The sequence below is a fragment of the Barbatula barbatula genome (genome assembly GCF_947034865.1).
Source record: "Barbatula barbatula genome assembly, chromosome: 22".
Lineage (NCBI taxonomy): Eukaryota > Metazoa > Chordata > Actinopteri > Cypriniformes > Nemacheilidae > Barbatula > Barbatula barbatula.
The window spans coordinates 483,856-511,618 of record NC_136785.1 but is presented as its reverse complement, the minus strand read 5'-3'; the positions used below and the strand labels follow the sequence as shown (position 1 = coordinate 511,618).

At 42.5% G+C, this 27,763-nt stretch overlaps 1 protein-coding gene across 3 annotated transcripts; it reads left to right on the top strand.

Moving 5' to 3' along the window:
- Positions 1-297: 297 nt before the first annotated feature.
- Positions 298-27,498, top strand: LOC306911675 (uncharacterized protein). Of its 3 annotated transcripts, XM_079487188.1 has the most exons (19): positions 298-398; positions 10,453-10,523; positions 13,874-14,040; positions 18,562-19,053; positions 19,445-19,681; positions 19,834-19,929; positions 20,196-20,333; positions 20,408-20,500; positions 20,576-20,782; positions 20,868-20,972; positions 21,069-21,221; positions 23,463-23,630; positions 23,856-24,029; positions 24,116-24,205; positions 24,312-24,395; positions 24,903-25,021; positions 25,106-25,214; positions 25,504-25,667; positions 25,751-27,498. In XM_079487188.1, exons 3-19 carry the CDS (start codon positions 14,008-14,010, stop codon positions 25,863-25,865), a joined length of 2,577 nt encoding a protein of 858 aa, XP_079343314.1. In that variant the 5' UTR covers positions 298-398; positions 10,453-10,523; positions 13,874-14,007; the 3' UTR covers positions 25,866-27,498. The 3 variants fall into 3 exon arrangements, with proteins under 3 accessions (XP_079343314.1, XP_079343316.1, XP_079343315.1); XM_079487190.1 differs by lacking the exon at positions 18,562-19,053 and having other exon boundaries at positions 331-398; XM_079487189.1 differs by lacking the exons at positions 298-398; positions 10,453-10,523 and having other exon boundaries at positions 14,018-14,040; positions 18,546-19,053.
- The last annotated feature ends 265 nt before the right edge of the window (positions 27,499-27,763 follow it).

Below are 27,763 nucleotides of genomic sequence, written 5' to 3'. Positions count from 1 at the left end.
ATTTCAGTTCTTTTTTAATAAAGCCTTGGCTTTTATTATGTTAATAATTGTTTAAAGTGTTAATTGTCTATCAGGTTAGAGTTAGTAGAGTTTGTTCATTAGTTTGGATATGCAACCCATTCAAAATTCTTTACATTGTTTTTGATCACGTGACCAGACGACGTTCCCAAATATGGAGAGAAATCTCATCCTCGCATTTACCACAGTAAAGTCAGATTCACTTTGTTTCTCTAATGGAGCGAGTGAGAGGCGTGGCTCAGCCAGGCAGGTGTGTCGAGTGACCACGCCCACATCGACGCAGGTGACCCGCCCAGGTGTGAAAGTCACCGCGCGCTGCTAGCGGGATCCTCAGATTCACCTGCTACACTCGAGGAATCAGACTGCGATCGGACTCAACGGTAAAGCCATTTCACTTCACTTTTACTCGCTTGTTTACGCGATGAAACACTCGCGTTTGTGTGTAACAGAGAGAGAGAGAGAGAGAGAGAGAGAGAGAGAGAGAGAGAGAGAGACAGAGAGAGAGAGAGACAGAGAGAGAGAGAGAGAGAGAGAGAGAGAGAGAGAGACAGAGAGAGAGAGAGAGAGAGAGAGAGAGAGAGAGAGAGACACACACAGACAGATTATTCCACCATGTGTGTGTTACACTATGACAGTAGCATGTTTTTTGGACAGTACCATAGTTTTACACGGCTGTCACATGTTTGAAGGTATCAAGAATCTCACAGTTACAGGTCAAACCATCACATATGAATATTGAAATCATTTATTATCTTCTTCCATGATCATTTTCCCAGCACAAATATGACTATATGACTTATGGACAAGGTCTCGGTGATTGTCTGTGTCAATGTTCGATCTGTTAAGAGTCAGACACGTTATTCCAGAACTCAAGGTCACAATGGGCCTGGTTTTATTGTGATGATTCTGATGGAGTATGTGTGCCCTGTGAGAGCGGAATGTGACCCGCCCGTCCGCCCGTGAGGTGAAAGTTGTGATTGTTTTAGGGTTTATTCACAGGGACAGATTCTTTGTCTTTGACATGAGGGCGGTAAGTGAACCTGCAGAACTTGAAGAGACTTTTTAAAGCTCCAGTATTGATGTGTTGGGTGTTCACAGGCCACCAGCCGGGACGAGAGAGAGAGAGGAGTGGCCCATTGTCTCTGAATAATTAAAGAAAGAAAGAGAAATGTTGTTCAATATCTGCAGGGTGTTTTTTCCCTGTTGACTCATGATTCTGTCATTTCTTTCCTTTATAAATGAAATGAATCGTTTACATATCTTTATTTTGAGGGATGTTGAAGCTTTTCGATAGTAAACCATCTGTTTATGTACAGTGTGATTTCCAACACGCATGACGGATCATGTTGTTTATGTTTCCTATGATCTTTGAAACCTAATGATCTAAAGGTGTCTGCCTTTGGCTTTGTTGTAGTGCTGTCACCGTAACGACATTTGACCTACGATTAATTGTCTGTCAAATTATTGCGATTATGGCAAATTCATCTGTTTTAAGGCTTTGACAATATAATAACTATTAATGAAAATGTCTTTATTTAATGAAGGAAAACTTTAATTTGTTACTATAGTGTGACCAAAATATGAGTAGATGCAACAAGCCTGGAATCAAAAAAGTAATACGAAGCAAACAAAACTCAGATGATGGAGAAATGTTCTCTGAATGTAACGGTGAGTCCAGATCAAGGCCGGTGGATGTAAAATGCAGCAGATACTACAGATCTCACTTGTTTTATAAAGATTCACAATAATTGTGAATTATCTGAAATAATTGCGAAAAGCCTTATTTTGTTGTTAAATGGAATTTGTTGATCAATCTCATCTTAAGTCATTGTGTAATTCTAGTATTTTGTTGTCACAGTTTTCATGTCTGGGCCTTTAGTTTGGACTGAGAAGTTTGACTTGTGTTTTATATGAATATCAATATGATCTTCTAGACACACTGTAGATATTCTGTGATAATGTCGAAATGCACATTTGCCCGATCAGCTTGTTTCTAAACATGATTGGACGGTTTAGAGGAAATGATGTATGACATTAGGAATGTTTTTTTTGAGATTTCATTTGTTTGTCCTTAGGGAGACAACCACACAGGTATGCGTCCCACCCTCACGCACATTCAGTATCATGCCAATCATTTTAATTGTTACGTCATCATCCGTTCATTAAAACTTTCCATGATGTTTCCAAGGCGACCATCAGAAAACAACAGTGAGTCATAATTAAGCTTTGAAGACAGTGATACAATGTAACATTGTGCACATTCTGTATACATTCATCTGTCATTATAAAGCCGCTGGTATTGTGCTGTCAGTGACATTCAGCTTTTCAACCCCTAACGTTCATTTATTATAAATAAACACACAATGAAGGAAACGTTACTAAGTGAGCGGCCATGAAAGAAACGGTTTTTGGTCTGAATGTGTGATGGGGGTCTCGTGGACCGCACAGGTGACATTCCCCACATGTCAACATCATGATTCGTGTCTGAATGTTTGGAATTTATTTAGCAGCCTGAGAACTTTCATCTCAAGTATGTTCAGAATGAAGGTGTCACCTGCTGGTTTTCATATACAAACATACGCCCAGGATATACAGCTCAGATCTGAATATCTCACGAGCTTGTCATTCTAGAGACTTTCATTAGAATGTTTTTAGTTTGTGTTGCGCCAGCGTGACACAGCTCGTCTTTGTCACCTGTTGTGTTAAAGCTCTAACTCTTTAAATACCCACGATGCACTTCTGCTAACAGGAATTATTTTCCTTTAGAATGAATTGTTGCTGTTTAATAATCTAAATTCAGGTTCATTTCCATGCGTTTCTTCTTTTTTTCTATTTTACGTATTTATTTTCTCATTTTTGTAATTGCGCTTGACCAATGGTTACTCATCATGGCATAATCTATAATTGTAAAAATGATGCTTATGGCTGTGGTGTACTCCGTTTTTAATGTTCAACAATAAAAAGTGAAATGATAAATAGTTGCACTTGCATTTCTATAGTTGCACTTGCATTTCTTTTCCATGTGTTCGTTTAAGAGAAATATCCGTATTGACAGCGCTGTTAACGTTGATGTCTAGCATCGGTCATCTCTCGAATGCGCGTGAACCAGAGGTTTGTTTTTCTGGCAGGTGATGCAGGCGTGACCCAAGTTCCGGTGACGAACGCTGCATTTTTAGTTTTGTTCCAGTAGTATAGCGTCTACTTTGGCGGGAGCTTTCGTCTCTGTCATCTGTCGGGAAAAACAAGCCTCTGGTTCATGCGCATTTAAGAGACGACGGAAGCTAGACAGCAACGTTAATAGCGCTGTCAATATGGATAATTCCCTTAAACAAACACATAGATTTGCTTCAGAAGACCTTGTCGAGCAGTTCTTTGCTCGATGGATGCACTTTTTGGAGCTTTAAAACAATCAACACCCTTTCTACCGCTTGGAATTAAAATGATACGTGGTATTATAACTCGGAGTGCTTTATTCTTCAAGAAGAAAACCATATTCAGTTAGAATGAGGGAGTAAGACACAGGGAAATTTAGACTTTAGTATCCCTTTAATCAGAGGTTTCTCTTTTCTATTCTGCGTGTGTGTGTGTGTGTGCATGCGTGTGTGTGTGTGTGCGTGTGCTTGCATGTGTGTGTGTGCATGCGTGCGCGTGTGTGTGCGCGTGTCTGTGTGCGTGTGTGTGCATGCATGCGTGTGCTTGCATGTGTGTGTGTGTGCATGCGTGCGTGTGTGTGTGCGCGTGTCTGTGTGTGTGCGTGCGTGTGTGCATGCGTGTGTGTGTGTGCGTGTGCTTGCATGTGTGTGTGTGTGTGTGCATGCGTGCGTGTGTGTGTGTGCGCGTGTCTGTGTGCGTGTGTGCGCGCGCGTGTCACTCATCAGTCATTCTTTGACTCTGTTAGTTTTCATTACGGTCGGATTTGCATGTGAAGTCGTTCGTCTGGTGTTTTTCCGGCTCTCTGAAGAATCCCAGCTCATCTTGTGAACCCAAAACCTGGCAAGCGGCCAATATTTACTCACCAATTATTCAGTCTTGATTGGGCTTCTGTCTCTGCCGTAATGAAGCCACGCGGGCATCAGGGTTTCATTGGGATGAAGTGTGATAGTTTGCTCGTGAAGTAAACTTTCAGTCAGAACAGGAGACGTCTGCTGGTCTGAGATCAGGTGCGAGAGATTCATTCATTCACATCAATTGCATTTTTAAATGTTTTCATCACCAGCATTCAAGCTTTGATAGCCGATCGTGAATTCCTCGTGCTGTCTAGACCGTTGCAGTCGTTCTTGTGTTTAGTAGTGTGTCTTGTAAGTGTGTTTCTGTCTTTGTGTGTGTGATTCGCTTGAATTAAGACATTTAGTCAGCTGTAATAATCTTTTGTTTCATTATAGCCTGAAATATTCCAGGAAGAATTTGTCATGCAAGCTCTTAAATCTGAATGTCAACAATTCATCCGTCGTCTCTTCAGCCCTGGATTAGGTGCTCCGCTTGAAAATACAAGCATAAATGTGTGTTGCTGTCTGAATAACACGGTTTTGTGAGATGGACCGTCGGCTCCATTGACAGAATTAAACTGATCTGTGTACAGATGATTTGGTGAAACACTGTAGAGATTATCGCTTGGTGAATGTGAACTTCTCTCTCATCTTTGCTCTGTTGTTCCGCTGTAACGGCCAGAGATTCACAACACAACACATGAAAACATCTGAAGATGATTTTATTTCCAGCTGTGATGATATTGTCATTGTAACAGCATCACAAGTTCTCAGAGTTTATTTAACTGGTCACCTTCCTCCTTAACCAAATAAAACCATAAAGAACTATGGTCATTGTAGTAAAACCATAGTAACCACAAATTCACCAGGATTTTGTCCTAGTTTAACAGTATGTGTAGTAGACTGTGGTTATACAAATGGTCCAACCCAGCCAAAAACATAATCTTTTATAAGCTTATAAAAGTAAAACTATGGTTAATGTTTGTCAGAGGAAAATGAACTGTGGTTAAACTATAATAACCATGTTTTTGTTTTATTTGTTGCAAAAAACAAAGTAAACCAGAGTTATTATAGTTTTATGATATATATATATATATTTATATATTGTAAATTGGCTTTTATTTAGATTTTTGTTTTATGTTTATTTTAATTACCTTCATTAAGTTTGTAATTACATTTTGGTCGTCGTTTTCAAACTCTTTGGTAAAGTAAATAACCTTGAAGCAGACATTCACTATGATCGATAGTTTAACTATAGTATATGTTGTAAAATTGTGGCAACCAATCTCCCAAAAACCATGATTTCTGCACTTTTACTATAGTAAAATCATTATTTCTGCACTTTTACCATAGTAAAACCATGATTTCTGCACTTTTACCATAGTAAAACCACGATTTCTGCACTTTTACCATAGTAAAACCACGATTTCGGCACTTTTACCATAGTAAAACCACGATTTCTGCACTTTTACCATAGTAAAACCACGATTTCTGCACTTTTACCATAGTAAAACCACGATTTCTGCACTTTTACCATAGTAAAACCACGATTTCTGCACTTTTACCATAGTAAAACCACGATTTCTGCACTTTTACCATAGTAAAACCACGATTTCTGCACTTTTACCATAGTAAAACCACGATTTCTGCACTTTTACCATACTAAAACCACGATTTCTGCACTTTTACCATAGTAAAACCACGATTTCTGCACTTTTACCATAGTAAAACCACGATTTCTGCACTTTTACCATAGTAAAACCACGATTTCTGCACTTTTACCATAGTAAAACCACGATTTCTGCACTTTTACCATAGTAAAACCACGATTTCTGCACTTTTACCATAGTAAAACCACGATTTCTGCACTTTTACCATAGTAAAACCACGATTTCTGCACTTTTACCATAGTAAAACCACGATTTCTGCACTTTTACCATAGTAAAACCACGATTTCTGCACTTTTACCATAGGAAAACCACAATTTCTGCACTTTTACCATAGTAAAACCACGATTTCTGCACTTTTACCATACTAAAACCACGATTTCTGCACTTTTACCATACTAAAACCACGATTTCTGCACTTTTACCATAGTAAAACCACGATTTCTGCACTTTTACTATAGTAAAACCACGATTTCTGCACTTTTACCATAGTAAAACCACGATTTCTGCACTTTTACCATAGTAAAACCACGATTTCTGCACTTTTACCATACTAAAACCACGATTTCTGCACTTTTACCATACTAAAACCACGATTTCTGCACTTTTACCATAGTAAAACCACGATTTCTGCACTTTTACTATAGTAAAACCACGATTTCTGCACTTTTACCATAGTAAAACCACGATTTCTGCACTTTTACCATAGTAAAACCACGATTTCTGCACTTTTACCATAGGAAAACCACGATTTCTGCACTTTTACTATAGTAAAACCACGATTTCTGCACTTTTACCATAGTAAAACCACGATTTCTGCACTTTTACCATAGGAAAACCACGATTTCTGCACTTTTACTATAGTAAAACCACGATTTCTGCACTTTTACCATAGTAAAACCACGATTTCTGCACTTTTACCATAGTAAAACCACGATTTCTGCACTTTTACTATAGTAAAACCACGATTTCTGCACTTTTACTATAGTAAAACCACGATTTCTGCACTTTTACCATAGTAAAACCACGATTTCTGCACTTTTACTATAGTAAAACCATGCATCAAAGTGTTTGTCTTTATCTTTAGATATCTGTGATTCTGAATGCTGCTGTGAGCACATCAGTGAATGATACGCTTCAGGTGATTTGGGTTGGACTCGGGTCAGGGCTTTATTATTATTTTTAAATGAATGCACGTTTGGTTCAGGTAAAAAGTGATTCGGGTCTTCTGGGGTCGGGCAAAGATCTTCGCACCCAAGAAGACCTTTAGTTGGAGGATCATAAACTGGTGTTTTTTGCAGCGGTGTTATCTGCGTTCTTACTCAATTCTGTCTCTAATCATTAGCCTAGCGTTCTCTCTCGATGTGTGAAGATCTTCTGTCCTTCATCTGCATCTTAAGTTAGACTATCAAAGTTAAGCTCGTCTCATTTCACAGAGCGGGAGCGTCTGCCGTCTCATAGCAACAGCATTCGACTTTTGTATGGAATTCCAGTGGAATGAGTCGCGTTGTCATAGCAACAGGAATGTGTGCCATAGAGCAGCGAATGAGACGTTGACTGGACATTGACCTGTTGGATAGACTGAACATATGCAGTGCGATTGACGGACGGTGTGAGATAATTTGGCCCATTCATTCATCCTCGTGTCATTGTACGAGTTTCTATCTTCTGCAGAACACAACAGAAGATATTTTGAAGAATGTTGATCATCAAACGACACTGAACCCCATTGACTTCCATTATTTGAACACAAAACCACTGAAACATTTCTCTAAATATCTTCTCTTGTGTTCCACAGAAGAAAGACTCGTATGACACAAACACATAAGAGAGAATAAATGACGATGTCAGTTATTGTTTCTGATTCCCAGAATCTTGATTTCTGATGAATTGACTTCTACACAATTGCTGTGACTCATTCTCAACTAAATCAAGCGTTTTTGGTGTAAACTCACTGGTTGTCAGAAGGAAAGTGTGTTTGCTGTTTAGGCCTGAAGGCAGATCGGTTCATGGAAACACTGAAGGTCAAAGAGACTGGAAACATTACCGTTGATATTGCTCAATGTGATTTTGGGGGAAGTCCTGTAGATGCTCGTGACTATGATGTCACAGACGTTTGTGGGAAAGTGACAGTGTGATTGAGTTGTGTGTTTTATAACCGTGAACTCTTCACTTCTTTAAACTTTACTGAACAACATTTAAAACAACCACACCCAAACCCCCCCCACACACACACACACACACACACACTCCTGCTGAAGGTGTGTGTGTGCGCTGGCTGTCAGCCACTGACTGAGTTAACAGCCCCACCCGTACACGCCCTGATCCCAGCATGCCTTTCACCTGTGTGCCACAGCGACGGGGTCACTCAGAACTTTGCACATAAGACATGTTTCACCACCTGTTCTTACACAATCTCTCATTTCTGCTGAAAATCTTTAGTTTGGTTTTCTTATGTCGTCTATACACTGTTGTGCAGACTGTAATGAAGTGAAGGGATCGTGGTCATTGTGTGTTTGTGTTTCTGCTGTTTTATGAGAGAACACTGATCTCTGCTGCAGGAATGTGACCTTGATTCTGATTTCCGCCCGCTTGAAAGTCCATGTTTGGAGAAACTGCTTCTGTTGGGCAGCGCTGTGTGTGTGTGCGTACATGTGCGTACACATGTGTGCGTGTGTGTGTGTGTGTTTACATACTTGTTATACTGTAGATTTGTGAAGATCTTTCTCTCTCTGTGTGTGTGTGGGGTCAACACACACACACACACACACACACACACACACACACACACACACACACACACAGATATGGGTTGAGCTCGGGGGGGTCACACAGCAACAAACTCAAACACTGTTGTTAACAGAAAACAAGACTTTTCCGGACGCTCTCGCTCTGTGTGTGTGTGAGTATGATTCTCTTATATTTAGTGATTTGATAGGAAGGATTAAGTCATTGTTTAAGATGTTTCCGTGTTTCTCATGTTGTGTGTTTGTTTGCGTGATGTGCTACATGGGCAGTGACTGTGTGTTGTGTTGTTGAGTTTCACAACATGCTTTGGGCTGTGAATGATGTCAGATATCTCAGTGATTTTAAAGCTTCTTGTGTGTTGTGTCACACTCAGACTGACCGATGATGTCACGGTGTCTGTCTGTGGTTTCCCACAGTGCACTGGGATTGATGGCAGTGTGATGAATGCTGTGATGTGTACACTGGACTCGTTTGTTAACAAACAACATGTGAAGCTGTGTGTGTGTTTTACGCAACGAAGAGCTTTCAAACATCACGTGACCTCACAAGAGAGAGAGAGAGAGAGAGAGAGAGAGAGAGAGAGCTTCAGTTCTCAGTGTTTTAACACGAATATTATGTAGAAATGATGAATTATTGATAAATCCTGCTGAGCACATTTGTCTGTGTGTCCATCGTTTTGTTTGCGTGTCTGTCTGTCTGTTGTTCTGTCTAGGGCTGTGCGATATTGAGGAAAAATGCGATGTGCGATAGCATGCTAACTAATGTGATATTCGATACGATATTTCTTTTTCTAAAATCAATTTAAATTGTATGATAATATAGTAAAGAAATTATGACACCAACATATATTTAACATTATTTTAGGAATAAAAAGAAACTTCAGAAAGAGAACAGCCATGTTTCACTGTCGCAAATCAGACTTTTTGTCTGAACCAAAATAAATGAAACAAATGTCGCTTTGCGACGCAGATTGTGGATTGACTTGTGTCAGAGCATGCACACGCTATCATGCGCTAAAACTTGACCATACATAACTTGTCAAAGAATGAAATAGCTCATTTATAGCAAACACCTGTGCGATGTTTGTATTCTGTCTGTGAGCGCCTGCAGACAGCAGCAGAAATGTTTTGGCGTGTTCATGTTGTTCCAGCAGCATGTGATGATGAACGATGAATCACTGTTGGTGAGTTTGTGTGTGAATGATGGTGGCCGGGCCTCATGTGTATCACGTGGACCAGAACTTGAACTCTGTGATTTCTCCAGTCTGAATGTGTCCAGCGATCGGACGGCTGTCTTAAGCGCATGCTTGCATTTCATGCACGTGTGTTGTGAGTCTCTGCATGTGCCTGAATGTGTTGTGCGTGTCGTGTTAAAGCAGGTGAAATGTGTTGTGATTTATTTGGAGCAGATTCGACAGATTGAAATGTTCTCCATCACACCGTCCCATCTGGGACTGAGAATCTCTTCATCTCGCTCCATTAGTCGCATTATTTCTGTCCAATCTCAGAACACATGATGAGTTTATGTGCTGTCAAGATTCACTGCATGTAGTTCAGAACTTCATGATTCACTCAACACGCAGTATAAACACATGAACAGGTGTCTGTCTGTCTGTCTGTCTGTCTGTCCGTCCGTCCGTTCATGTCATTAAAGCAAAAACTCACCAAAATCTCAAATATTCGTATGAAATATTTTTTGTAGTTTAACACATCACTCATGCAGAAATGAGATGTTGTGTATATACAGTATGTGATTCAGTGTACAGTTCAGCGTTAAATGTATGTTTTGCTCTGTGTTTGTTTAGAATTTTAAAGTTTTACTTCATTAATATTACATATAGGAGTTTATAGTCCTATAGACCTGTGTTTCTCTCTCCTTTATTTGAACCGGTGCGTGTGCGTCTGTCTTCTGTGGTTTTACTTGTATAACTTTATATGTTTTGCTTATAGTCAACATGTTTCACTTGTACCAATGAAAATGTTAAAAGCGCTAGATAAATAAAGTTGACTTGACTTGACTTGTTTGTGTTTCAGAACTGTGTGTTGCTGAACCAGAACATCAGTCTGAAAGACCTCAGGACAGAAAGTGAAACTTTAAATCAACAGTAAGTACACACGTGTGCACACACACACACACACATGTTATGAAACACTACACAACACTTCAGAATAATGAATACATGTGAATCAGGTTTATCACTTTATAAATGTAGATGTTTGCTGATGACTAATGAAGTTTTTAGCAATTGCGGTTGAGTCATGTGTTCACTTGCACCTCTGCAGACACACAGATGTGCAGGAGTTTAATGCATTACATGCATCAGACAGAAGAAATATATCACGTGTGTGTCAAGGTGTTCGAGTAAAACCGATGCGTGTTGTTTTTGTTTTGGTGAATCAGTGATATTTGAAAGTTTTGTGTGGTGATTGTGGAGTTACAGAAATACACACACAGAGACTGATGCACTGAAGATCCCAGCATGCCCTGCTGCACTGTGTCTGTGTAAACACACATTGTGTTTTATTTTGTGGTGAGGGCGGGAATATCACAGATAACCAGATCGACCTGCCCAACCAACATTATTTACCATCAGGCAAACCATTCTCCACCTGTCTGTCTGTCTGTCTGCTCATCTCTATGTCTGTCTGTCTGTCTGTCTGCTCATCTCTATGTCTGTCCGTCTGTCTGTCTGTCTCTCAGACTCATCTCTTTGTCTATCTGTCTGCTCATCTGTCTGTCCGTCTGTCTGCTCATCTCTATGTCTGTCTGTCTGTCTGCTCATCTCTCTGTCTGTCTGTCTGCTCATCTCTATGTCTGTCTGTCTGTCTGCTCATCTCTCTGTCTGTCTGTCTGCTCATCTCTATGTCTGTCTGTCTGTCTGCTCATCTCTATGTCTGTCTGTCTGTCTGCTCATCTCTCTGTCTGTCTGTCGGTGCTGCTCATCTCTCTGTCTGTCTGTCTGTCTTCTCATCTCTCTGTCTGTCTGTCTGCTCATCTCTATGTCTGTCTGTCTGTCTGTTCATCTCTCTGTCTGTCGGTCTGCTCATCTCTCTGTCTGTCTGTCGGTGCTGCTCATCTCTATGTCTGTCTGTCTGTCTGTCTGCTCATCTCTCTGTCTGTCCGTCTGTCTGTCTGTCTCTCAGACTCATCTCTTTGTCTATCTGTCTGCTCATCTCTCTGTCTGTCTGTCTGCTCATCTCTATGTCTGTCTGTCTGTCTGCTCATCTCTCTGTCTGTCTGTCGGTGCTGCTCATCTCTCTGTCTGTCTGTCGGTGCTGCTCATCTCTCTGTCTGTCTGTCTGTCTTCTCATCTCTCTGTCTGTCTGTCTTCTCATCTCTATGTCGGTTTGTCTGTTCATCTCTCTGTCTGTCGGTCTGCTCATCTCTCTGTCTCTCTGTCTGTCTGTTCATCTCTCTGTCTGTCTGTCTGCTCATCTCTCTGTCTGTCTGTCTGCTCATCTCTCTGTCGGTCTGTCTGCTCATCTCTCTGTCTGTCTGTCTGTCTGCTCATCTCTCTGTCTGTCTGTCTGCTCATCTCTCTGTCTGTCGGTGCTGCTCATCTCTCTGTCTGTCTGTCTGCTCATCTCTCTGTCTGTCTGTCTGCTCATCTCTCTGTCTGTCCGTCTGTCTGTCTGTCTCTCAGACTCATCTCTTTGTCTATCTGTCTGCTCATCTCTCTGTCTGTCTGTCTGCTCATCTCTATGTCTGTCTGTCTGTCTGCTCATCTCTCTGTCTGTCTGTCGGTGCTGCTCATCTCTCTGTCTGTCTGTCGGTGCTGCTCATCTCTCTGTCTGTCTGTCTGTCTTCTCATCTCTCTGTCTGTCTGTCTTCTCATCTCTATGTCGGTCTGTCTGTTCATCTCTCTGTCTGTCGGTCTGCTCATCTCTCTGTCTGTCTGTCTGCTCATCTCTATGTCTGTCTGTCTGCTCATCTCTCTGTCTGTCTGTCTGCTCATCTCTCTGTCGGTCTGTCTGTTCATCTCTATGTCTGTCTGTCTGTCCGCTCATCTCTCTGTCTGTCTGTCTGCTCATCTCTATGTCTGTCTGTCTGTCTGCTCATCTCTCTGTCTGTCTGTCTGCTCATCTCTCTGTCTGTCTGTCTGCTCATCTCTATGTCTGTTTGTCTGTCTGCTCATCTCTATGTCTGTCTGTCTGTCTGCTCATCTCTCTGTCTGTCTGTCTGCTCATCTCTCCGTCTGTCTGTCTGCTCATCTCTCTGTCTGTCTGTCTGTCTGTCTGTCTGTCCGTCTGCATGAGAGTGCGTGCGTTGTATTGTCCTCATGTTGAAGCACATCTTCATGTGTCGGGTGTGTCTTCCAGTAAATGTGCTGTTGTTTTAGAGCTTCTCGTCTGCCAGGTTTTTGTGATGACACCTATGGGTTAGTCGTTATTGTCTTAAATCATCTGTTGCATAACCTAAAACTCAAAATCAACCTGTTCTATATTTCAGATCCGACTCAAGTGTGTCGGGTAAAGTTAATGTTCCATCTTAAAAGACAAACAGTAAAGTTGACCGACGTCTCTTTGTTTCTGTCTCCGGAAAGAAGTGATGGGCACGTCTCACCTCATAAATGAACATGGATGTGATTGGAAAGAACCCATCGGCTCACACCTGCTTCACTAGGACTCGCGCTCGTCTCATTATCTGCTCTCATCTGTCGCTCAGACAGAGACAAACTTGTGTGCTTTGAAACACCTTTACTTGCATAAAAGAATTAACGTTACTACATGAATAGGATTAACTGCGAATGGCCTTGCAGTCACCCAGAACACCTTAGCAACACCCTGGCAACCGTCAACAACCCCCTAACATCACTCATATCTGCTAAAATACACGTCATTTCTCTTCCAAAAACTAAAAGGAAGAATTTTTCTCTCTCTCTCTCTGTTTTTGCGATTATTTGCTCATGTTGTGTTGGGTCATTCTCTTATGATGGACTGATGCTCATTCAGAGCTCACGTGTCAGTCTTTCTCCTGACAGACATACGCATCAATATGAGAATATGATGTTCGATGGTTTGTTGGTTATCGCGGTTTTGAAAATGACTACAGTAAACATTACATCAGTGTTTTCATTAATATAACATACTACAGTTTACTACAATACACTGAAGTTCACTATAGTAATGACAGTTGTATTTTGTCGGTTGTATTTTGGTTGATGTATAAATGTTGAATTAGATTATCAAACGTACACAATATAGAAATAACAGATATGAATCACAGGTCCTCTTGCACACTTGACAGTGTTTGTGTGCATTCACAGCGCCCCCTAGTGTAACAATCACACACTTCATTTATCAGGACAGATGTGTATCAAGAGAGTTTAAGCTTTCATTCTGGGCACATTTAACACTCTTTAACGTGGACGGTGAGCGATGTGATTAAATATTGCTGTGCAACATGTGAATGATCTTTAAACAAAATAAATTGAGATGTCTCTTTGTGTTTTAGGGCTGTCAAAGAGCAGGTGTGAGGTGCAGAAGTGCATTGTGGGTCAAATCTCTCTCTGTCGTGAAAGAGTTTCGCTTGTAAAGAAACACAGACGGGAAAGACTCAACCGAGCCACTGACGGACTGACAAACGGGATGCCAGGAATGACCGAGCGGTTAAACAGCATGGTAATAACAAGACAATAATAACAGCGTTATGGTTTTACTATCATCGCCTAATTCAACAAAATGTTCCTTGGTTCTTTATTTGACATGGTACTGTGGTAATCAAACTTTGAAGTGCCATGATGTTTGAATATCATGAAGTACACATCTGTCTCATTTATACACTGTTAAAAATGTATTTTGAATCAATATATATATATATATATAGTTTTCTATTTGATGTGTGTGTTTTGATGTGTATTTATTTAGTGTGGTCCAGATGTTGATGATGTTATAGCGAAATCTGCTATTTATGGAACATCTGTCCGCTCACCTGGCAGTCTCGTGTCTCTCTTCTCTTCTTTCTCCTTAACCGTGTGCGCTGCTCTTATTCTGTGTTTTATTCTCACACACATTCTGCTGTTGATGAAAATGACGTTTGAGTAACATCAGTGAGAATGAAGGAATAATGCTGCTAATGTTAAAGGATGTGACATCACTGTGTTCACGACTTACCAGCCTCCACATTCAGCTACAATTAAAAAAGATTCTATTCATGTAACACTTTTATATTGAGAAATCGCTTACAAACACACACACATGCACACACAAATACACAGTTACAACACACACACATGCACACACAAATACACAGTTACAACACACACACACGCACACACAAATACACAGTTACAACACACACACACGCACACACAAATACACAGTTACAACACACACACATGCACACACAAATACACAGTTACAACACACACACACGCACACACAAATACACAGTTACAACACACACACACGCACACACAAATACACAGTTACAAACACACACACATGCACACACAAATACACAGTTACAAACACACACACACGCACACACAAATACACAGTTACAACACACACACATGCACACACAAATACACAGTTACAACACACACACATGCACAGACAAATACACAGTTACAACACACACACATGCACAGACAAATACATAGTTACAACACACACACACGCACACACAAATACACAGTTACAACACACACACATGCACACACAAATACACAGTTACAACACACACACATGCACACACAAATACACAGTTACAACACACACACACGCACACACAAATACACAGTTACAACACACACACACGCACACACAAATACACAGTTACAAACACACACACATGCACACACAAATACACAGTTACAAACACACACACACGCACACACAAATACACAGTTACAACACACACACACGCACACACAAATACACAGTTACAAACACACACACATGCACACACAAATACACAGTTACAAACACACACACACGCACACACAAATACACAGTTACAACACACACACATGCACACACAAATACACAGTTACAACACACACACATGCACAGACAAATACACAGTTACAACACACACACACGCACACACAAATACACAGTTACAACACACACACATGCACACACAAATACACAGTTACAACACACACACACGCACACACAAATACACAGTTACAACACACACACACGCACACACAAATACACAGTTACAAACACACACACATGCACACACAAATACACAGTTACAAACACACACACACGCACACACAAATACACAGTTACAACACACACACATGCACACACAAATACACAGTTACAACACACACACATGCACAGACAAATACACAGTTACAACACACACACATGCACAGACAAATACACAGTTACAACACACACACACGCACACACAAATACACAGTTACAACACACACACATGCACACACAAATACACAGTTACAACACACACACATGCACACACAAATACACAGTTACAACACACACACACGCACACACAAATACACAGTTACAACACACACACACGCACACACAAATACACAGTTACAAACACACACACATGCACACACAAATACACAGTTACAAACACACACACACGCACACACAAATACACAGTTACAACACACACACACGCACACACAAATACACAGTTACAAACACACACACATGCACACACAAATACACAGTTACAAACACACACACACGCACACACAAATACACAGTTACAACACACACACATGCACACACAAATACACAGTTACAACACACACACATGCACAGACAAATACACAGTTACAACACACACACACGCACACACAAATACACAGTTACAACACACACACACGCACACACAAATACACAGTTACAACACACACACACACGCACACACAAATACACAGTTACAACACACACACACACGCACACACAAATACACAGTTACAACACACACACACGCACACACAAATACACAGTTACAACACGCACACACAAATACACAGTTACAAACACACACACACGCACACACAAATACACAGTTACAAACACACACACACGCACACACAAATACACAGTTACAACACACACACATGCACACACAAATACACAGTTACAACACACACACACGCACACACAAATACACAGTTACAACACACACACACGCACACACAAATACACAGTTACAACACACACACACACACGCACACACAAATACACAGTTACAACACACACACACACGCACACACAAATACACAGTTACAACACACACACACGCACACACAAATACACAGTTACAAACACACACACACGCACACACAAATACACAGTTACAAACACACACACACGCACACACAAATACACAGTTACAACACACACACACGCACACACAAATACACAGTTACAACACACACACACGCACACACAAATACACAGTTACAACACACACACACGCACACACAAATACACAGTTACAACACACACACACGCACACACAAAAATACACGTATACTGTACACAGAGACACAAAGTTGGTTACATAGTTACAATGTTCACACACACAGTGTGATTCTCGGCACAGGATTGCAGTAAACTGGGTCAGGGCAGATCCTGAATCATCCACCATATGTTACTATGAGTCCCCTGGAGACACACACACACACTGCAGCACTCGTTCCTATACACACATTCACTTTATTTTTACATTTTCTTGTACTGTGACGACTAAAATACTTGCTCTGTAAATACTGTATATCTGCTCATTTTAATTGTATTTTCTCTCATTATTCTCTGTGGTTCCTCAGTATTTTCTATTGTAATATAGTATTACAGTGATGATGTTGAGGGTGTGTGAGTGAGTGAGACAGATGTAAGGTAATGCGCTCTCTCTCTCCCTGAGGGAATTTCTCTCGCCCCGGGATGATGGAATCAGAGGCATGTCCAAAAGCAGTACCTCTCCACCGTCTGGTGCGGTCCCATCCGCTCTCAAGCCAGTGTCCTGACCTCATTTACATACTAATCCCCGCCCCCAAATACCAATATCATGGTGTGACATGCTGTTGCTACAACGATGATGATGTGTTGATGAAGAAAAGCTTCCAGAGTTTATTTCAGTAGATTTGTCGCATCTTCATAACGTTAATCATGTCTGTCACATTCATCACAAGCAGCCTGTCACAGGTTACTTTATTTCAATTTACTGCTCTGAAGCACAGTCTCGCAGGGCCCTCAGCAGAATGAAATTGTTTTTGATGAAAATTAATCGCGTTAAGGTCTAGATTAAGCGATTATCCCTTTAGAAAGCTTAAACGCTGTAAGTGACCCGAGGAGCCGCCCGCCCTGTTACCCAGAGATCTGTGCAGCGTCCCATGAGAGGAGTCCCTGGATTACACCTTAAACCCCCAGCGGACCCTCATTAACATAATTATACTTTATTATTCTAAAAAATTTCAGGATTGTGTTGTGTGTGAGACACATGTTTGTCTCCGATCGTGTGGACATGTTTACAGAGAGACAGCTGTCAGGGATTGTGTAATCTTGGATTGTAAAAGAGACGTCAATCAGTATCTGAGCTTATAGGAACATGTTTCAATGCAATTGCATTTGTCCACATTGACTTTCCACATACACACACGGACACACACACACACACACGACTGACACACATGCACACACACACATACACACACGGACACACACGACTGACACACATATACGCGCACACACACACACACACGACTGACACACATGCACACACACACACATACACACACGGCTGACACACATATACGCGCACACACACACACACACGACTGACACACATGCACACATACACACACGGACACACACGGCTGACACACATATACGCGCACACACACACACACACGACTGACACACATGCACACACATATACGCGCACACACGACAAACACACATGCACACACACACACACACGACTGACACACATGCACACACATATACGCGCACACACGACAGACACACAGCACTGCTGATGTGTTGTGTTGTGTCCATCAGATGGGTGTTTTCCATCTTGATTAGAAATGAAATGATTACACAACGCAGACGAGTTTATTTCTCAACAGCAGTAGAGCTAACGGTCACGATGCAGTCAAAACTCTGTGTGTGTTTTAAAACAGAGTGATGTGTTTCTAGGGAACGGACAACAAACATACAGCACGTATCTCAGAGCGCAACACGGGCACTTCAAACAGACACACAGACGCAAGAATGAGCTCCACCATGGAGAACGAGGACAGAAAATGGACGGCCAATAAGCAGGCAGCACAGTTCACAGGATCCAATCTGACGCGATCAGGAAGCGTTAAAAACCTCATCTACAAGTTCTCGGGTTCCAGTGGCGAAGGGCCCAATGTGCCTAGTGGGTCGGGGGTCAAAGGTGCAGAGCCAAACGAGGGCAAGAGGAGCGGAGAGACCAGCGGAGCTGACAATCAGTGCTGTGAAAGTGAAGACCGTAAGAGAAACCAGAACGAAGAAGAATCCAGAATGCAATATCAGGATTGCTCCAAAACCAACACCCCAGACGACGACAGGGAGGAAATATCCAAACACACCAAAGATGAGAAGATGTCACAGGACAAATCCCAGCACTCCACAGACAGACCAGTTGTGGTAGTTTCTGGTCCGGTAAGTCCACACTGGTTTTGGACCAGGCCAACCGCCAGCGTGTTGATTGTCCACGTCAGCTGCAAGTCTGCCATGTGACAAATGATACATCAAGAGCCGCATGCATGAAGTTGGCACCAATCAGCCAATGACACTTGTGTGATTTCCAGCACGCTTGTTCAATCACCTTCATCACTAACAATCGTCTTGATGTTTGACTGCAAAACCAGAGCGTTTTGTCCATGCATGGGCGCTCTTGATTTGTTTGTTTTAAAATGTGCACGTGTGTGTGTGTGCTGTGTCTGAACTCTATAGGACTTTATTTTCCAGTGCGTCTTTGTGTTTGAGTTGTGATGCTGGTGTTGATTTCTGATATTGCATCCAACTCAAACCCTTTTTGTTTCCTACTCAGCATTCTAACTACAACGGCGATAAGAGGTCAGAAGAAGAACCAGCCACCCCAAGAATCCGTCCGAACCCCAAGTATGAGCTGTTTCTCGGGTCCAACGGTACCAGTGCTGCCAACGGTTCAGTGGGAGGTGAGGGCCCTAACAGCGGTGCCAACAGTAACCTGCTGAAAATCAATCCCATGATCCGCGGCTCCATGGACTCACTGTCATCACGAGACTGGGACAGTATGTCAGACAGAGTGAGTGAGTCTGTCCTGTTTAACAAAATTGAGGTCAAAGGTGAAGCGAGTCACTTGTGTGTCAGAATTGCTAAGATAAAAAAAAACCTTTTTAAGCATACCAATAGTCTTTCAGACGTTATCACTGCATCTTCTTTATTTTCTTCTTTCAGACGGGAGGATTTGAAAGCCCACCCAGAGTATTTAACAGTCCATATGCAACACTGTCACTGGACTACAATCCTCCGAACAGAATGTCGGACTTCAGGGTAACTGTCTTCTCAGCTTGTGTTCATAAATACTGTGTGTGTGTCACTATATGCATATACAGCTGCAGGATATGTAGCTAGTGGATGATACGTGTACTGCAGCACACTGGCATGTTGTCATATAAGGCAGTGGGACATTTTAAACTGGCCAAACTTCTTTGAAATGATCAAATGTATAAATAGTTGTGCTGCAAGCATTATCACTGATGTCGTTTGTTTTTAGCAATAGTTCCACAGTTTTGCTCTAAATGTTTCTGACCATATAGCACACACAGGATGTGTTGTCGCCTGCCGTCTCAGAGGTGAACCTGTTCAGAAGCGTGAGTCCGATTCAGAGTCCTATAATGCACCATCGCTCACGCATTTCTACCTACGAGAGTCTGAGCCGCAGGCGAGATGTACAGGTGGGTTTCGATGCTCAAGAGTTTTGTCAGCTCCCGCATGACTCGTATTTAATGTCACGTGTTCCGTCTTGCAGCCGCCTCCGGGTCAATTCATCATACGAAACAATCAGCCGAACAAGCGCGACTTCATCCAGGAGCTCACCAAACAGCTGGAGGACTGTCAGAGGGTCAGTATCAAATTCATCGCGGTTTGACGTGGAAACTTTGTGTACGGGGGTTTCATGCTGTACGATCACCAACAGAGAAACCAGTTTCTGGAAGCAGAGAGCGTTGTGATGGAGAAAGAGAGGAATCAGATCCGCTTCGAGATGAGAGGACTGCTGGTGAACAATGAAGATCTGCTGCGTACAAACACTCAGATGCAGGGAGAGATGAACCGCATGAGAGAGAGAATCGTGGAGCTGGAGAGCAACAATAACGTCATGATCGAGCGTTTCAAACAGATGGAGGTGAGACACAAACACGCTCTCCATCGACAGAGATCCACATTAACTCATCGTCATTAATCACACAAACCTGTGTGTGTGTTTGTAGAATGAGCTCAAGGAGGCGCGTGAGGTGATGGTGGAGGCCAACACTCAAGAATACGCCTTCAACTTCCTTCAACAATCTCTCAAGAACAAGATCGACGACACAGAGGTGTGTGAGAGAGAGACAGTCTGGTCATTATATAATACTGCATATACACTTGATTTATGTGTGTGAGGTTTTTCTGATGTTGTGTGTGTGATGCAGGAAGCTCTGAAGAAACAAACGGATCATTCTCAGCTTCTGTCAGAGAAACTCTGGTTGGCCGAACGCAACCTGGAGGAGCTTGAACTGGAGAAAGAATCCAAAGCAAAGAAAGTTATTGAGTTGAGCACCACTGTGTCCACCCTGGAGACTGAGGTACACACACACACACACACACACACACACACACACTGGAGAGACTGAGGTACACACACACACACACACACACACACACACACACACACACACACTGGAGAGACTGAGGTACACACACACACACACACACACACACACACACACACACACTGGAGAGACTGAGGTACACACACACACACACACACACACACACACACACACACACTGGAGAGACTGAGGTACACACACACACACACACACACACTGGAGAGACTGAGGTACACACACACACACACACACTGGAGAGACTGAGGTACACACACACACACACTGGAGACTGAGGTACACACACACACACACACACACACACACACTGGAGAGACTGAGGTACACACACACACACACACACACACACACACACACACACACACACACACACTGGAGAGACTGAGGTACACACACACACACACACACACACACACACACACACACACTGGAGAGACTGAGGTACACACACACACACACACACACACTGGAGAGACTGAGGTACACACACACACACACACACTGGAGAGACTGAGGTACACACACACACACACTGGAGACTGAGGTACACACACACACACACACTGGAGACTGAGGTACACACACACACACACACACACACACTGGAGAGACCGAGGTACACACACACACACACACACACACACTGGAGAGACTGAGGTACACACACACACACACACACACACACACACACTGGAGACTGAGGTACACACACACACACACACACACGCACACACTGGAGACTGAGGTACACACACACACACACACACACTGGAGACTGAGGTACACACACACACACACACACACACACACACACTGGAGAGACTGAGGTACACACACACACACACACACTGGAGACTGAGGTACACACACACACACACACACACACACACACTGGAGAGACTGAGGTACACACACACACACACACACACACACACTGGAGACTGAGGTACACACACACACACACACACACACACTGGAGACTGAGGTACACACACACACACACACACACTGGAGACTGAGGTACACACACACACACACACACACACACTGGAGACTGAGGTACACACACACACACACACACACACACACACACACACACTGGAGACTGAGGTACACACACACACACACACACACATACTGGAGACTGAGGTACACACACACACACACACACACACACATACTGGAGACTGAGGTACACACACACACACACACACACACACACACACACACACACACACACACACTGGAGACTGAGGTACACACACACACACACACACACACACACACACTGGAGACTGAGGTACACACACACACACACACACACACACACACTGGAGAGACTGAGGTACACACACACACACACACACACACTGGAGACTGAGGTACACACACACACACACACACACACACACACTGGAGACTGAGGTACACACACACACACACACACACTGGAGACTGAGGTACACACACACACACACACACACACACTGGAGACTGAGGTACACACACACACACACACACACACACACACACTGGAGACTGAGGTACACACACACACACACACACACACACACACACTGGAGACTGAGGTACACACACACACACACACACACACACATACTGGAGACTGAGGTACACACACACACACACACACACACACTGGAGAGACTGAGGTACACACACACACACACACACACACACACTGGAGACTGAGGTACACACACACACACACACACACACACACACTGGAGACTGAGGTACACACACACACACACACACACTGGAGACTGAGGTACACACACACACACACACACACTGGAGACTGAGGTACACACACACACACACACACACACACACACACACACACACTGGAGACTGAGGTACACACACACACACACACACACACACACACTGGAGACTGAGGTACACACACACACACACACACACTGGAGACTGAGGTACACACACACACACACACACACTGGAGACTGAGGTACACACACACACACACACACACACACACACACACACACACTGGAGACTGAGGTACACACACACACACACACACACACACACACTGGAGACTGAGGTACACACACACACACACACACACACACATACTGGAGACTGAGGTACACACACACACACACACTGGGGAGACTGAAGTTTCTAATGTTGTGTTGTGTTGTGTGTCAGCTGGCAGACGCTCTTCAGGAGAGTGGTCAGGGTCGATCAGATCTGAATCTGCAGCAGAAACTGCGAGCGGATGCGCAGCTGAGAGTGGAGGAGCTAGAGGAGAGCATCCTGGAGAAAGATCAAGAACTCCTGCGTCTCACTCAGATCGTCAGCAGACTGCAGGGAGAGGTCAGAAACAACACTACACAACTCATCACTTCTGCGTAACTTCACACTTCAGTGACATTGAGCTTGTTTTTATTTGACAAGAAACATAAATACAGATTTAATCACATGTGCATTACATGAACTGTTCTCCGTTTACGGTTGCCAAGCAACAAGCAGCATGTGTTATCTGTGGTCACTAAACTACATATGAACACTGTTGTGACACGGCTGTGTGTGTGTGTGCAGGTGACGTACAAGTTGAGCGATAAGGAGCAGACGCTGGAGGAGGAAATTCAACTGCGTGAGCGTGCGCAGCTGCAGTGCAAACAGGCCGAGAGAACGGTGGAGGATCTGCGCATGGAGCTGCAGACGCTGACTCAGTCCAGAGATGAGCTCTCCAAACAACTCAAACTAGCACAGGTACACACACACACACACACACATAGGCTGTACACTGTGTTTAAATGTGTGTATTCTGACCGGTGTGTGTGTGTGTGTGTTATCAGGAGAACATCATTGATCTGGAGGGTGATAAAGAAGAACTGCAGGAGAACGAGCAGAGATGGGCGTCCAAACACAAGAGAGCTCTGGATCAGGTCAGTAAACATCACAACAACTCAAACACACACAATGTGACGTACATACATGTGATCCAAGAGCATGATTAACACACGTGTGTGTGTGTGTGTGTGTGTGTTTCAGACCGAACAACTGCAGATGAAACTCATTCAGGAGAAAGATAAGTGCGAGCAGCTGGAGTGTGAGAAGGTTATCCTGGACAGACAGGTAATGTGTGTGTGTGTGTGTGTGTGTGTGTGTGTGTGCGTCTGCGTGTGTGTCTGTGTATGTGTGCGTCTGTGTGTGTGTCTGTGTCGTTGTGTGTGTATGTGTGTCTGTATGTGTGTGTCTGCATGTCTGTGTTGTTGTGTGTGTTTGTGTGTGTGTGTCTGTGTCGTTGTGTGTGTATGTGTGTGTCTGCGTGTCTGTGTTGTTGTGTGTGTTTGTGTGTGTGTGTTTGTGTCTGTGTGTGTGTGTGCGTGTGTGCGTGCATCTATGTGCGTCTGTGTTGTCATGTGTGTCTGTGTCTTTGTGTGGGTGCATGTGTCTGTGTGTTGTGTGTGTGTGTGTGTGTGTCTGTCTGTGTGTGTGTGTGTGTGCGTGTGTGCGTGCATCTATGTGCGTCTGTGTGTGTTTGTGTTGTCATGTGTGTCTGTGTCTTTGTGTGGGTGCATGTGTCTGTGTGTTGTGTGTGCGTTCAGTTCAGTTTGTGATGATGTTGTGTTGTTGTTTTAGTTGCGTGATCTGCGCATGCAGATGGAGGAACTTCAGAATAACAGAGTTGAAGTGGATTCAGTCACTCGAGCTGAAACTAAAGCTAAAGAACTGGAGAACATTCTCCGGACTGAAGAGAGGTGACACACACACACACACACACACACACACACAGCTGATGTGGTCTTGTGATGGTCTTGCTCACGAGTGTTGTTTCTCTTCAGGAGTAAAGTGTTTTTGACAAACAACATCAGTAAACTGGAGAGAAAGATTCAAGAGCTGTCGGAGCAGATGGAGGAAGAACACAAGATCTCTACAGAGCAGAAAGAGCTGGTATGACACTCGCTCGCCACCAGAGAGCGTCACACTCATACAAAAACAATTACATTTATCAGACGCTTTTATCCAAAGGGACTCACAGAGAGTTCAGGGAGCAATAAGTGATTTGTCATACAGGAGGAATAATAATACAATAGGTGCTAATACAAAGATACTAGTTTCAAAAACACTTTTCATCACTTTTGCACGTCACTGTATTCGTCTTACTTTCCTTCTTCACACAATATTTGAGTTTGGTGTGTTTCTTTGTCTTGGACTGATGTTTGTGTTCACGTGTGTGTAGATGACACAGCGCATTCGTTCACTGAAGAGACAGCTGAACGAGGCCGAGGAAGAGACGAGTCGCCGGGACGCTCAATACAGACACACACAGAGAGAACTGAGCGACGAGAGAGAGACCAACAGCAGACTACAGAGACAACTACTGGACCAACACCTGCAGACCAAGTCAGTCTCTCTCTCACGCACACACATGCGCAGATGAGTTGAGATGTTTGTGTGATGATGTGTTTCTTCATCGTGTCTCGCAGGAGGAACGAGTCGAGACAAAATCTAGAAAAGCTCAAGCTTCTGGATCTGAGTATAGATGAGGAGGACGAGCAGAAGGAAACAGAACCATCAGAGAAAAACATTACACAGGTGTGACACCCTCGACAAACATGATGGACCCAAACACACAACACACACACACAGATGACAGGAGCAAACGTGTACATGCGTGTCTGCCGTCTGCTGCTGCTTCACATCATCCCAAACTATCAAAGACTGAGCCGAAACCAGATCACATAAACTACTTCAGTCCATGACATGAAATGAGCTCTTGGACAAAGTGTTCTGGATAGGAATGTTGTCCTTCCCTTTTGTAATATACTTTATGCAGAGAAAGAAAGTCTCTACTGCCAAACATTGGAATGGGATCAAAACCTTTTTCAGATATGATATGTGCTTATCTTATTATTACAGTAACACTTCATACACAACGCTTATATTTGTTAACATCGGTTAAAGCGTTTATTCATCTCACTTCGTGTTAATAAAGATGATGAAATAAATGCTGCAGAAATATTTTAAATTGATGTGAGCTGATGTTGACAAACAGAATGTTATTGTTAAGCGTTGTCATGAATTCATTGGTTTACAGTACAGAAGCTACAGTTTATATTCTAGTCGAGTTGATGATATTGTTATTCAAACTGTTCTGTCATTTCTGTTTTATTTCTGTCATATTATTGTTCATATTTAATGTTTACATAGAGAACATATATTTACACAAAATCATTTCCGTCACTATTTCTTCTGTGCTTTTCTAGTCAAGGATAGATTTCTCTTATCTGTTTTTAAGCATGGGTCAAAAACGGTAGATTTTGTAAAGATTTTAAGATGTATGCTTAAAGACAAGAACATTTATTATGTAAGAAAAATAATAAAATTTCATAATAGCTTATTCCACGGCTCGTTGGAATGCTTGATTCTGATTGGCCAGTCACGACATTATTCCCAGATAAAGACCTCTCAAAACTAATAACACACGGTGACCCGGATGCAGCAAATCATATTGACAGGTTTGGTTGATAAATTAAATATAAATGTCTTTTAAAAACATATGACATTATATAGATTTATGCATTAAGTATGTGTAATCCCTGGGATTGAACCCATGACATTATATTTATAAATCATTCAACCAAATTGCCGAAACTAAACGGCTTCCTGCATTTAGTAAAAATGAGCAAATCAAATATTTCTAATTCACATTTCATGTCCAGTTTTTCTCCCTCATGTGTCCAGTAGTCGTGTTATAAGAGGGATGATGTACAAGCAGACGTCTGTTATCATGAAATAAACCCCACAAGCCCCTCCGCTTCACGTCCTGATCACACTGCCATAACATCCGGCTCTCTGTACATTATCACTTACGTATTATTCTTTCTCGAATCAAGATTTTAGACTGAGAAAACAACAGAATAATGATTGAAGGAAATGATTTTGTGCTGTAGCTTTGAACTGATATTATCAATGAAATATTGTTTAGTCATTTATTTGATGTATTGTGTCATTTTGCATCAGACTGGGAGTTTGGCAATATTAATGTGGTAATGGTGACCTACCGTAGTAAAACATGTGTAAAGTAATTCACCTGCTGAGGGTTCTGTAGTGCACTGGATTATCAGAGTCTAAATAAAGCAACAAAAACATGTTTGTACTCTATAAATGTGTTTTCTGTGCCGTTTAAAGTTCAGAATGAAACTATAATGTGGAAATAAAAACTCCAAAAGGATTTTCTGCTCCAATTCAAGTCTTTTAGTTGATAAGATTGACTGGAGTTTCAGTGTACCTCTACGGTGTCCTTTTTGGCCAAAAATCTGAAATGACCACAAGCCTACAAAATATTCTGGGATCTTAACTCAAGGTTGACATCGGGCAAATTTAACCTTCCCTAAAAAACAAATAATGTTAAATGTGTGTCTATTTTATGATGAAGGAAGGAATCAAGATCACGTTCAGAATCTCTCGAACCACACGGCTGAATTATTCACATCAAG

Coding starts and splice junctions, on each gene's coding strand:
- LOC306911675 (XM_079487188.1), top strand. CDS start 14,008: ATGCCAGGAATGACCGAGCGGTTAAACAGCATG. Junction 21,222..23,462: donor TGTCCACCCTGGAGACTGAG/GTACACACACAC, acceptor GTTGTGTGTCAG/CTGGCAGACGCTCTTCAGGA. Junction 24,396..24,902: donor AGGTTATCCTGGACAGACAG/GTAATGTGTGTG, acceptor TTGTTGTTTTAG/TTGCGTGATCTGCGCATGCA.